The 13,938-nt window shown below is 42.3% G+C and overlaps 1 protein-coding gene across 1 annotated transcript in view; it reads right to left on the reverse strand.

The window, feature by feature from the left end:
- The window catches only part of pdzph1 (PDZ and pleckstrin homology domains 1), a 20,522-nt gene extending 11,848 nt beyond the window's left edge, over positions 1–8,674 (reverse strand). The window contains exons 1-5 of the mRNA XM_087792125.1: positions 8,614–8,674; positions 3,935–5,638; positions 3,732–3,869; positions 1,763–1,912; positions 1,604–1,705 (exon numbers count right to left, since the gene is read on the reverse strand). Of these exons, the coding sequence (XP_087648251.1) occupies positions 1,604–1,705; positions 1,763–1,912; positions 3,732–3,869; positions 3,935–5,638; positions 8,614–8,674 (2,155 nt within the window). The remainder of the gene's footprint in view (positions 1–1,603; positions 1,706–1,762; positions 1,913–3,731; positions 3,870–3,934; positions 5,639–8,613) is intronic.
- Between the last annotated feature and the right edge of the window lie 5,264 nt (positions 8,675–13,938).

The raw sequence follows: 13,938 nt of genomic DNA on the forward strand, positions 1-13,938 counted from the left end.
CATACATGAATATCTTCACTATCTTTACTACTTCATACAGGAATATCTTCACTATCTTTACTACTTCATACATGAATATCTTCACTATCTTTACTACTTCATACAGGAATATCTTCACTATCTTTACTACTTCATACAGGAATATCTTCACTATCTTTACTACTTCATACATGAATATCTTCACTATCTTTACTACTTCATACATGAATGTCTTCACTATCTTTACTACTTCATACATGAATATCTTCACTATATTTACTACTTCATACTTGAATATCTTCACTATCTTTACTACTTCATACATGAATATCTTCACTATCTTTACTACTTCATACATGAATATCTTCACTATCTTTACTACTTCATACATGAATATCTTCACTATCTTTACTACTTCATACATGAATATCTTCACTATCTTTACTACTTCATACTTGAATATCTTCACTATCTTTACTACTTCATACATGAATATCTTCACTATCTTTACTACTTCATACAGGAATATCTTCACTATCTTTACTACTTCATACATGAATATCTTCACTATCTTTACTACTTCATACAGGAATATCTTCACTATCTTTACTACTTCATACAGGAATATCTTCACTATCTTTACTACTTCATACATGAATATCTTCACTATCTTTACTACTTCATACAGGAATATCTTCACTATCTTTACTACTTCATACATGAATATCTTCACTATCTTTACTACTTCATACTTGAATATCTTCACTATCTTTACTACTTCATACATGAATATCTTCACTATCTTTACTACTTCATAAAGGAATATCTTCACTATCTTTACTACTTCATACATGAATATCTTCACTATCTTTACTACTTCATACAGGAATATCTTCACTATCTTTACTACTTCATACAGGAATATCTTCACTATCTTTACTATTTCATACATGAATATATTCACTATCTTTACTACTTCATACATGAATATCTTCACTATCTTTACTACTTCATACAGGAATATCTTCACTATCTTTACTACTTCATACATGAATATCTTCACTATCTTTACTACTTCATACATGAATATCTTCACTATCTTTACTACTTCATACAGGAATATCTTCACTATCTTTACTACTTCATACATGAATATCTTCACTATCTTTACTACTTCATACATGAATATCTTCACTATCTTTACTACTTCATACATGAATGTCTTCACTATCTTTACTACTTCATACATGAATATCTTCACTATATTTACTACTTCATACATGAATATCTTCACTATCTTTACCACTTCATACATGAATATCTTCACTATCTTTACTACTTCATACATGAATATCTTCACTACTTTATACATGAATTTATTAGCCAGGTTTAGGTAAAAAACACAAACTTTTGTACAAAAACCCGTCTTTATACTGCGAACAAACAAGTTTGTTTATAGAAACTTGAAGCTTCTTTAAAGATTGACAGATGTGCGACAAATCTTAGAGGAAAAGAAGAAAAATAAAATAATTGTTTTTAATTCTCTTCTCTCCGTACAAGAGTTCTTGCCCAGCTGTCAGTCAAAGAACCTGTCATCAGAAGGACTCATCGGTTCTGGACTCACTGGTGTCCACCTCGGTCACCAGGATGGGGCTGGTGAACTGGATCCTGAAGCCCCAGGGGTACTCTCCTGCTCCTCGGCTGATCCTGACGCTGCGTTCACGGACTGCAGACACAAGAGTTTGAGCTTCTGAGAGCGACGGACGATCACGATGCTTCTTACTGGAGACCGGTCTAGTCTTGAGGGGGGCCGCGGCCCCCGACACCTCCTGGTCCCTCTGGTAGACCCATGAAGCCGAGTGGAAGGTCTCGCTGTAGAAGCCTCTGTCGTCGCCGTCTGAGGTCACGTCCAGAGAGTGAACGTCTTCGGACACTAGAGAGAATGAACTTTAGGTTCTTCATCTGAGAAGAGTTTTTATGTTTGTGTCTCAGTGACATCAGAATATTAATATTATCCATCCATCCATCCATCCATCCATCCATCCATCCATCCATCCATCCATCCATCCATCCATCCATCCATCCATCCATCCATCCATCCATCCATCCATCCATCCATCCATCCATCCATCCATCCATCCATCCATCCATCCATCCATCCATCCATCCATCCATCCATCCATCCATCCATCCATCCATCCATCCATCCATCCATCCATCCATCCATCCATCCATCCATCCATCCATCCATCCATCCATCCATCCATCCATCCATCCATCCATCCATCCATCCATCCATCCATCCATCCATCCATCCATCCATCCATCCATCCATCCATCCATCCATCCATCCATCCATCCATCCATCCATCCATCCATCCATCCATCCATCCATCCATCCATCCATCCATCCATCCATCCATCCATCCATCCATCCATCCATCCATCCATCCATCCATCCATCCATCCATCCATCCATCCATCCATCCATCCATCCATCCATCCATCCATCCATCCATCCATCCATCCATCCATCCATCCATCCATCCATCCATCCATCCATCCATCCATCCATCCATCCATCCATCCATCCATCCATCCATCCATCCATCCATCCATCCATCCATCCATCCATCCATCCATCCATCCATCCATCCATCCATCCATCCATCCATCCATCCATCCATCCATCCATCCATCCATCCATCCATCCATCCATCCATCCATCCATCCATCCATCCATCCATCCATCCATCCATCCATCCATCCATCCATCCATCCATCCATCCATCCATCCATCCATCCATCCATCCATCCATCCATCCATCCATCCATCCATCCATCCATCCATCCATCCATCCATCCATCCATCCATCCATCCATCCATCCATCCATCCATCCATCCATCCATCCATCCATCCATCCATCCATCCATCCATCCATCCATCCATCCATCCATCCATCCATCCATCCATCCATCCATCCATCCATCCATCCATCCATCCATCCATCCATCCATCCATCCATCCATCCATCCATCCATCCATCCATCCATCCATCCATCCATCCATCCATCCATCCATCCATCCATCCATCCATCCATCCATCCATCCATCCATCCATCCATCCATCCATCCATCCATCCATCCATCCATCCATCCATCCATCCATCCATCCATCCATCCATCCATCCATCCATCCATCCATCCATCCATCCATCCATCCATCCATCCATCCATCCATCCATCCATCCATCCATCCATCCATCCATCCATCCATCCATCCATCCATCCATCCATCCATCCATCCATCCATCCATCCATCCATCCATCCATCCATCCATCCATCCATCCATCCATCCATCCATCCATCCATCCATCCATCCATCCATCCATCCATCCATCCATCCATCCATCCATCCATCCATCCATCCATCCATCCATCCATCCATCCATCCATCCATCCATCCATCCATCCATCCATCCATCCATCCATCCATCCATCCATCCATCCATCCATCCATCCATCCATCCATCCATCCATCCATCCATCCATCCATCCATCCATCCATCCATCCATCCATCCATCCATCCATCCATCCATCCATCCATCCATCCATCCATCCATCCATCCATCCATCCATCCATCCATCCATCCATCCATCCATCCATCCATCCATCCATCCATCCATCCATCCATCCATCCATCCATCCATCCATCCTCCAACATAAAACAATCATTGAGATTCAAACCTGACTCCTCCGTGATGTCGCTGGTGAAGGAACTTCCAGCTGCAGAACTCCACTGTCGACTCTCCTTGAACAGCAGACGCCTCTTGGCCCAGGAGTCGTCGGCGTCAGGCCTGAGATGTTCTTTGACGTCAGAGTGAGCTGAGAAGAAGAACATGGTCACATGATCGTCACGCCAACGTTCGTCAGAATAAAAAGGTCCTCACATCGAGATAGAACCTGTTTCCGAGTCTCATCGTCCACGTGGATCTCAACAGTTCGACTTCTGTTGAGACGAGAAGGTCTCTCCGAGTCTGAGGCAGATTCTGTCGACTGTGAGTGACGCGGAGAATCTGTTGATGGAGGTGAAGTCAGAACTTCTGTTGATGGAGGTGAAGTCAGAACTTCTATTGATGGAGGTGAAGTCAGAACTTCTGTTGATGGAGGTTCTCGAGATGGTGAGCTGGGCTGGTCCAGACTTCTGGTGGTTGAGTCGGACTTCAGAGTCCGTTGTTCAAGAGAACCCACCGTGATGGTCACCACGGAAGACTTCCTGCCTTTGATCGTCTGCTGAGACGCTTCACAATAGTTTCTCTGGACCTTCTGATCCGGGTCGATCCGCTCCTCGGAGCCGTTGCAGGACGGGGGGGTGACCTGAATGGTCAGAGGTCTGCTCCTCCCTGGACTGCTGAAGTCTGCCAGGTCTTGTTCAAGACCACTGTCCACCACCTCGCTCTCCGGGTCCGTGAGCTCACAAAGGTTCTGCAGAACCTCCTGATCACCTCCATGGCTCGGATCCACTTCCTCTCTTGAGCCGCAGGGCGAGCTGGTTGTGGACCGGTCCGAGACACCACCAGGATAGACCTCCATGCATGAAGGAGACGCTCGCCCGTCGCCCGGACTGACCCGGCCCAGACGCTCCGTCTGCAGGGGCAGCAGACACATGTTCAGTGAGGACAAGGACCCGTCGCGGGACAACAGGAAGTCATCCGTCATCGAACTGGGACTCTTTGAAATCCTGGGGAAGGTCTGACGCCTCTTTCTCAGCCACGAACTCCTTCTGTGCTGGAAGGTGGAAACGCTGTTGTTGCGGATCCAGGACTTCCTCTCCTGGCAGTCGATGAAGTCTTTGGTGAGGCTGGATCTGTTGGTCGACATGGAGGGTCTGATGATCCGCGGCTCGTAGTCCTCGAACTCCAGGGTCTGGTCAAAGAACGAAGCCTCTTCCTTTTCCTGCGCAAAGATGGAGCGAAGAGATTCTTTCACGCTGGTGATGTTGGAGGTCTGCTGGGCTGGACTCTGTGGACCCGCTGGACTCAGAGAACACAGAGACATGTCGTGACTCAAGTCCTCCAAACGGGTCTCATCGGCGAACTCTTCAGGAGGTGGGATGTGCTGGGACTGACCACTGCTGAGGGTCGACATGTTCTCTGTGAATGTCGGACCAGAGTCTCGATGGATCGAGATCCTGGAGTTGGTCTCGATGTCGCCATTGTTCGGCGTCGAACCTTCTGACCCCTCGTGGTTGAACACGATGGTGGTTTTAAAGGAGCTGCTGTTTTGCTGCTGGATCTCGAGGGTCAGGAAGGACCCGGAGCAGCTGATGGTCATGTTGGTCACAGTCTTGGGCTCCTGGATCACGATCTCTCGAGCTGGTCCTTCGTGTCCGGCGACGCTGACGGACGCCACGACCTTGACTCTCGCCTCTTGGTCCTGCACGGTCGTCGTCCCGGAACCACTTCGACTGGAATTGTAGTCTTGCTTGAGCCGCTTCTCCTTCGGCGCCTCGTTGGACTTCTCCTCGTCTTCCGATCCCGACTGAAGCGTCTCTTTGCGGAGACAATCCTTCTCTCCCTTTTCCACGACGTCGTCTCTGTAGCCGACGATGGAGTTTTTGCTCTGTCTTTGGAAGATGTTCGGAGTCAAGCTTTCTATGAGAACGACACAAATGAAACATCTTTGATTCTAAACATCTTTACATTTCAGTTTTTCATCATTTGATGACAAGGTTTTAATCTGTTGATGAAGTTACAATAAAACTGTATTGACACTTCACACATGTTAGCGAAGATCCAGCTTATTGGACCACAAGTTACAACATCAACCAATGGTACGCTTTCTTTGTCATAAGCTCCGCCCACTGAGTGGAGCACCAAGAGATTTGATTGGATTAGACGCGTGTCAATCAAAACAGCTGATTTTTGTCAAGTAAGTCTGGGAACTCGTTAGGAAGGAAAACGTCTTTAACGTCTGAAAACTCATTTCCTGCCTGAACCGTCCAATCGACGCTCAGATGGTTTAGAAACACGAAACATTGTTTCATCTCGTTCACTCTCCAACACACTTTACTTTTATAACTCATTTCCTGCCTGAACCGTCCGATCGACGCTCAGATGGTTTAGAAACACGAAACATTGTTTCATCTCGTTCACTCTCCAACACACTTTACTTTTATAACTCATTTCCTGCCTGAACAATCCGATCGACGCTCAGATGGTCTAGAAACACAAAACATTGTTTCATCTCGTTCACTCTCCGACACGCTTTACTTTTATAACTCATTTCCTGCCTGAACCGTCCGATCGACGCTCAGATGGTTTAGAAACACGAAACATTGTTTCATCTCGTTCACTCTCCGACACACTTTACTTTTATAACTCATTTGCTGCCTGAACCGTCCGATTGACGCTCAGATGGTTTAGAAACACGAAACATTGTTTCATCTCGTTCACTCTCCGACACACTTTACTTTTATAACTCATTTCCTGCCTGAACATTCCGATCGACGCTCAGATGGTTTAGAAACACGAAACATTGTTTCATCTCGTTCACTCTCCGACACACTTTACTTTTATAACTCATTTCCTGCCTGAACAGTCCGATCGACGCTCAGATGGTCTAGAAACACAAAACATTGTTTCATCTCGTTCACTCTCCGACACACTTTACTTTTATAACTCATTTCCTGCCTGAACCGTCCGATCGACGCTCAGATGGTTTAGAAACATAAAACGTTTCATCTTGTTCACTCTCCGACACACTTTACTTTTATAACTCATTTCCTGCCTGAACCGTGCCATCGACGCTCAGATGGTTTAGAAACTTAAAACGTTTCATCTCGTTCACTCTCCGACACACTTTACTTATATAACTCATTTCCTGCCTGAACCGTCCGATCGACGCTCAGATGGTTTAGAAACATAAAACGTTTCATCTCGTTCACTCTCCGACACACTTTACTTTTATAACTCATTTCCTGCCTGAACCGTCCGATCGACGCTCAGATGGTTTAGAAACATAAAACGTTTCATCTCGTTCACTCTCCGACACTCTTTACTTTTATAACTCATTTCCTGCCTGAACCGTCCCATCGACGCTCAGATGGTTTAGAAACATAAAACGTTTCATCTCGTTCACTCTCCGACACACTTTACTTTTATAACTCATTTCCTGCCTGAACATTCCGATCGACGCTCAGATGGTTTAGAAACACGAAACATTGTTTCATCTCGTTCACTCTCCGACACACTTTACTTTTATAACTCATTTCCTGCCTGAACAGTCCGATCGACGCTCAGATGGTTTAGAAACATAAAACGTTTCATCTCGTTCACTCTCCGACACACTTTACTTTTATAACTCATTTCCTGCCTGAACCGTCCGATCGACGCTCAGATGGTTTAGAAACATAAAACGTTTCATCTCGTTCACTCTCCGACACACTTTACTTTTATAACTCATTTCCTGCCTGAACCGTCCGATGGACGCTCAGATGGTTTAGAAACATAAAACGTTTCATCAAGTTCACTCTCCGACACACTTTACTTTTATAACTCATTTCCTGCCTGAACATTCCGATCGACGCTCAGATGGTTTAGAAACACGAAACATTGTTTCATCTCGTTCACTCTCCGACACACTTTACTTTTATAACTCATTTCCTGCCTGAACATTCCGATTGACGCTCAGATGGTTTAGAAACATAAAACGTTGTTTCATCTCGTTCACTCTCCGACACACTTTACTTTTATAACTCATTTCCTGCCTGAACATTCCGATTGACGCTCAGATGGTTTAGAAACATAAAACGTTGTTTCATCTCGTTCACTCTCCGACACACTTTACTTTTATAACTAATTTCCTGCCTGAACATTCCGATCGACGCTCAGATGGTTTAGAAACATAAAACGTTTCATCTCGTTCACTCTCCGACACACTTTACTTTTATAACTCATTTCCTGCCTGAACCGTCCGATCGACGCTCAGATGGTTTAGAAACATAAAACGTTTCATCTCGTTCACTCTCCGTCACACTTTACTTTTATAACTCATTTCCTGCCTGAACCGTCCGATCGACGCTCAGATGGTTTAGAAACATAAAACGTTTCATCTTGTTCACTCTCCGACACACTTTACTTTTATAACTCATTTCCTGCCTGAACAGTCCGATTGACGCTCAGATGGTTTAGAAACATAAAACGTTTCATCTTGTTCACTCTCCGACACACTTTACTTTTATAACTCATTTCCTGCCTGAACATTCCGATCGACGCTCAGATGGTTTAGAAACACGAAACATTGTTTCATCTCGTTCACTCTCCGACACACTTTACTTTTATAACTCATTTCCTGCCTGAACAGTCCGATTGACGCTCAGATGGTTTAGAAACATAAAACGTTGTTTCATCTCGTTCACTCTCCGACACACTTTACTTTTATAACTCATTTCCTGCCTGAACCGTCCCATCGACGCTCAGATGGTCTAGAAACACGAAAGGAAGACGACGGAGGTCGAGCGTGACGCCGACCCGGTGCACGTGAGCCGCGAGCGTGCTGCGTGTTGATTGGTCGTCGTCCGCAGGTGAGGCAGGTGTGAGCTGCAGCTCAGCGCGGATTAAAGACTCACGTTTGCTGCTGCAGGAACTCTTCCTGCGCCTGCTGCTCCTCCTCCGGCCTCGCCGGCTCATCCTGGAACCTTCGACCTTCGCTGACGTCAGGAGCTGTGGATACAAATGTTCTTATGATAATAGATAGATAATAGATAAAAGATATTCACAATAGTTGTTCTGAGTCACATGACTCATGGGTTCGCCAGAGAGGTCGAGTCACGGACGCATATCTGACCCTGGATTATCTCCCGATGAGATTTAATCCGTCTGGGTCTGACCCGTGGACTCCTCCGTGCTGGAAGAGCCAAATGATTTCTTTCATCTTAGGAAGCAACAAACAGTTTGTTTGTTCCACTTGTTTTCGAGTGAGGGGTGTTTCTACACGAGCAGTTACTGAAGTGTTAGCATGTTGCTATGCTAACTCTTTATCGTTTCTTTTGAATCGATCAATAGTTATCGTGTGATCATGAAACGACAACAACATCAGGCTTTGATGGTTCGTGTGTAGAAACTCTAGCGAACCATAAACAAACATCTATTAAATAAATCATTGTTTTATTCTAGAAATAAATTCAAAGATAAAATAAAAATATTAAATATCAAAATAAGAATTAATTCAATGTTAAAGTAATAATAATAATAATGAATATAAGAATAAATTAAATGTTAAATAATAATAATAAATATAAAAAATAGAATAAAGTTAATGTTAAAATAATAATAATAATAACTAACATAAAAAGTTTAAACTACTTGACGTAAAGAAAATAGATGTAAAAAAACATTTGAGTGAATCATCAATGATTCAAATCCTGACGTCAATAAACGGAAATTAATCATCACAACATGTTGAAAACAAAATATCTCATGTTGTTGATGATTATTTTCTCTTTCATTCTTCTACACTATTTTCTATTAAACGTCATCTATTAACATTTAAGGATAAAAGCTGTTGAATATGTTGATATCAAAGACTCACCGTCCGCCGTCTTGTTGTGCGACTGCAGGAGTTGTGAGTCTCAGGTCCACATGGTGTCGTCGTGTCGACTGCTCCACTTCTTAGTGTCTATTCTCAACAGCAGATTAACATAATCCCATCATCCTCGGCTGCAGACGCGTGAACCTGTTGCTGTAGCGTGACGTCAGCAACAGGTGATTGATTCATGGAGGATTTAAATTAGTCGCCGAAGCTTCTTTAAAAGAATAACATACGAGTGTGTATCATTATTTACACACTAGTTATTTATCATGTCTCTATAACTTATATTGTGTCTCTGTAGAAAAGTGTGTATTATTGAGTGTGTTGAAAGTATAACGATACAGGGCTATGATGTACTGTATAGTGATATATAGTGATAGTGTAGTAAGTATTTATGTGTAGTATTGTCCAGTACTTGACTCTGGTGTTGTGATAGTGTAGTAACAAGTATATATGTGTAGTATTGTCCAGTACTTGACTCTGGTGTTGTGATAGTGTAGTAACAAGTATACATGTGTAGTATTGTCCAGTACTTGACTCTGGTGTTGTGATAGTGTAGTAACAAGTATTTATGTGTAGTATTGTCCAGTACTTGACTCTGGTTTTGTGATAGTGTAGTAACAAGTATATATGTGTAGTATTGTCCAGTACTTGACTCTGGTGTTGTGATAGTGTAGTATCAAGTTTATATGTGTAGTATTGTTGAGTACTTGACTCTGGTGTTGTGATAGTGTAGTAACAAGTATATATGTGTAGTATTGTCCAGTACTTGACTCTGGTGTTGTGATAGTGTAGTAACAAGTATTTATGTGTAGTATTGTCCAGTACTTGACTCTGGTGTTGTGATAGTGTAGTAACAAGTATATATGTGTAGTATTGTCCAGTACTTGACTCTGGTGTTGTGATAGTGTAGTATCAAGTATATATGTGTAGTATTGTCCAGTACTTGACTCTGGTGTTGTGATAGTGTAGTAACAAGGATATATGTGTAGTATTGTCCAGTACTTGACTCTGGTGTTGTGATAGTGTAGTAACAAGTATATATGTGTAGTATTGTCCAGTACTTGACTCTGGTGTTGTGATAGTGTAGTATCAAGTATATATGTGTAGTATTGTCCAGTACTTGACTCTGGTGTTGTGATAGTGTAGTAACAAGGATATATGTGTAGTATTGTCCAGTACTTGACTCTGGTGTTGTGATAGTGTAGTAACAAGTATATATGTGTAGTATTGTCCAGTACTTGACTCTGGTGTTGTGATAGTGTAGTAACAAGTATATATGTGTAGTATTGTCCAGTACTTGACTCTGGTGTTGTAGTATTTACAGACCACATGACTCTTGACGAAGTCGTAACTGCTTTCATTTGTTTTCAAACCAAAATATGTCCAAACATCAGCTTTAAAAGCTGCTGGACTCACTGTATCCTCTCGTCCTCAGTCATCATTCTTCCTTTAGCTGTGTAGGACGTAACGACTGCTGCCATCTAGAGGCCGGAAGTTTAGTTGCAACACAAACATAAACAAAGGCATCTCTGTATGTTAATTGTAAATAAATAAACACTATTGAAATGTAAACCATAAAACAACGATGATGAAAATAAAATATGATTTGAAAGTTAAAACAAACAGATGTCGTTAATAAATATGATGATGTTTAAATGTATCAATATTTTAAAAATGTAGATGTTGCTACTTTAGACTCAAATGATCTAAACATGGAAAATCCAGCGAAAATAACTCTTTGACCTTTTGACCCTCAGGGTCATGGACACATGACATCAAGTGTTTGATCGTAAGAAAGATTTTAAAACAATAATCTGATGAGTTTTTAAATGACCAGATGTTTTCTTCTGCTCATCCGGCGTCGTGGGGGCAGCAGCTTCGGCTACACCGTCCAGCTCTTACCGGAGGATCCGAGATGTTCCCCGACCAGAGTCATAGTCTCTCCAGCGTGTCCTGGGTCCGCCCCGTGGTCTCCTCCTGCTCCAGAAGAGATTCATCTCCACAGCAAACACTGAGCGACATGTTTGAGATCAAATGTTTAAAATGTGTTTATTTTATATGTTTAGTTTAAGAATAAAAACAATTCAGATTCTTGTTGGAATAAAATAACTGTTTTCATCTTCCAAAGATTTTTTAAACTTCTTCAAGCCTGATGCAACTTAATTTCATTAACTTTAGTAACATTCTGGTGATTGTTTATGTTATGTGGCTCCATGCCACTAGAGGGCAGTAGTTCTTTGTGGATTTGAAAACTTAAACCTTTATGGCAGTTATTGGATCTTTATTTATGGTTTCAATGTGGCATGAATGTGGCGTAAATACAGCTTGATTGTGGCATGAATGTGGCATGAATGTGGCGTGAATACAGCTTGATTGTGGCATGAATGTGGCATGAATACAGCTCGATTGTGGCATGAATGTGGCATGAATGCAGCTTGATTGTGGCATGAATGTGGCGTAAATACAGCTTGATTGTGGCATGAATGTGGCATGAATGTGGCGTAAATACAGCTTGATTGTGGCATGAATGTGGCATGAATGTGGCATGATTGTGGCATGAATGTGGCGTAAATACAGCTTGATTGTGGCATGAATGTGGCATGAATACAGCTCGATTGTGGCATGAATGTGGCATGAATGCAGCTTGATTGTGGCATGAATGTGGCATGAATACAGCTCGATTGTGGCATGAATGTGGCATGAATACAGCTCGATTGTGGCATGAATGCATCTTGATTGTGGCATGAATGTGGCATGAATACAGCTCGATTGTGGCATGAATGTGGCATGAATGCAGCTTGATTGTGGCATGAATACAGCTCGATTGTGGCATGAATGTGGCATGAATGCAGCTAGATTGTGGCATGAATGTGGCATGAATACAGCTCGATTGTGGCATGAATGCGGCATAAATGTGGCATGAATACAGCTCGATTGTGGCATGAATGCGGCATGAATGTGGCATGAATACAGCTCAATTGTGGCATGAATGCGGCATGAATGTGGCATGAATACAGCTCGATTGTGGCATGAATGCGGCATGAATGTGGCATGAATACAGCTCGATTGTGGCATGAATGCGGCATGAATGTGGCATGAATACAGCTCGATTGTGGCATGAATGCGGCATGAATGTGGCATGAATACAGCTCGATTGTGGCATGAATGTGGCATGAATACAGCTCGATTGTGGCATGAATGTGGCATGAATACAGCTTGATTGTGGCATGAATGTGGCATGAATACAGCTCGATTGTGGCATGAATGTGGCATGAATACAGCTTGATTGTGGCATGAATGCGGCATGAATGTGGCATGAATACAGCTCGATTGTGGCATGAATGTGGAGGTAATTTAATGTAAGTAATGATTCAAAGTCCAAATACTGATCACGTCTATTATTTAGAAAAACATTTGTCCTTCACGTGAAGAACATGTTGAAGAAACGAAGGCGACGACGTCGTGCAGATGCTTTGCAGACACTTTATTACACAAATAACATTGTTACTGAAAATAGTACTTTTGCAGCAAAACCAGTGTCACAATAAATATTTGTCGTCGTACATGCCATGAATCTAGAAAGTGATGGAGAGAAGAAGACACGCCTGGTGAAGGAGAGAAGATCAGACCAGAGAACGACAACAGCTGGATCTCGTCAGCAGTGGACATGCGTCAATCAAACTTCGTGCTACTGTCGTGGTTCCGTGATATATTTGTGACCAAAAACAAACGGCACCCATGAATAAAACATAAATAAACATTCATTCTTCTCTTTCGTCAACTTGAAATCTCTTAGTTTGGACAGAACACACGATTGAACGTGTCGTCACAGGATATTTAAGACATTATTGGTGATTTTACCGTTTTTAGTCAACATTTATCTCCAAATGACAGAACGTTAGATAGAATTTCATCAACTAGTTTAACCAGTTTAACCATCAAACCTTGAAATGAATGTTTAATTCTCCAGTCCTGGTTCACACGATCATAGACGATGATTATGTTAATGTTGTGTGTCACAATATTGTATCAACACAAGTACTCGACCCCCCCCCCCCCCCCCGCACAAAAGTATCCAGAATATCAATATATTTCTTCCACGGAGAAAATACACGTATATAGTACAAGCTTCACGAAGCAGCAGCAGTTTCAGGAGAAGTCGTGTTGGAGCAGAAATCAAAGGCAAAATGAAAAAAAAAGGCACAAATGCAGTGAAATGTGTCGGAAATGTCGTCGTCGTTGTTGTTGCTACGTTTGATAAACTGAACGTTTTCTACGAAGAACAGAAACACGTGAACTCGAGCGATTCGACTGAAGCGTCGACGTCACAACAAGTTCTCTGGTGAAATGTGAATTCATT

This window comes from Callionymus lyra, chromosome 5 (assembly GCF_982586985.1).
Source record: "Callionymus lyra chromosome 5, fCalLyr1.hap1.1, whole genome shotgun sequence".
Classification (NCBI taxonomy): Eukaryota; Metazoa; Chordata; class Actinopteri; order Syngnathiformes; family Callionymidae; genus Callionymus; species Callionymus lyra.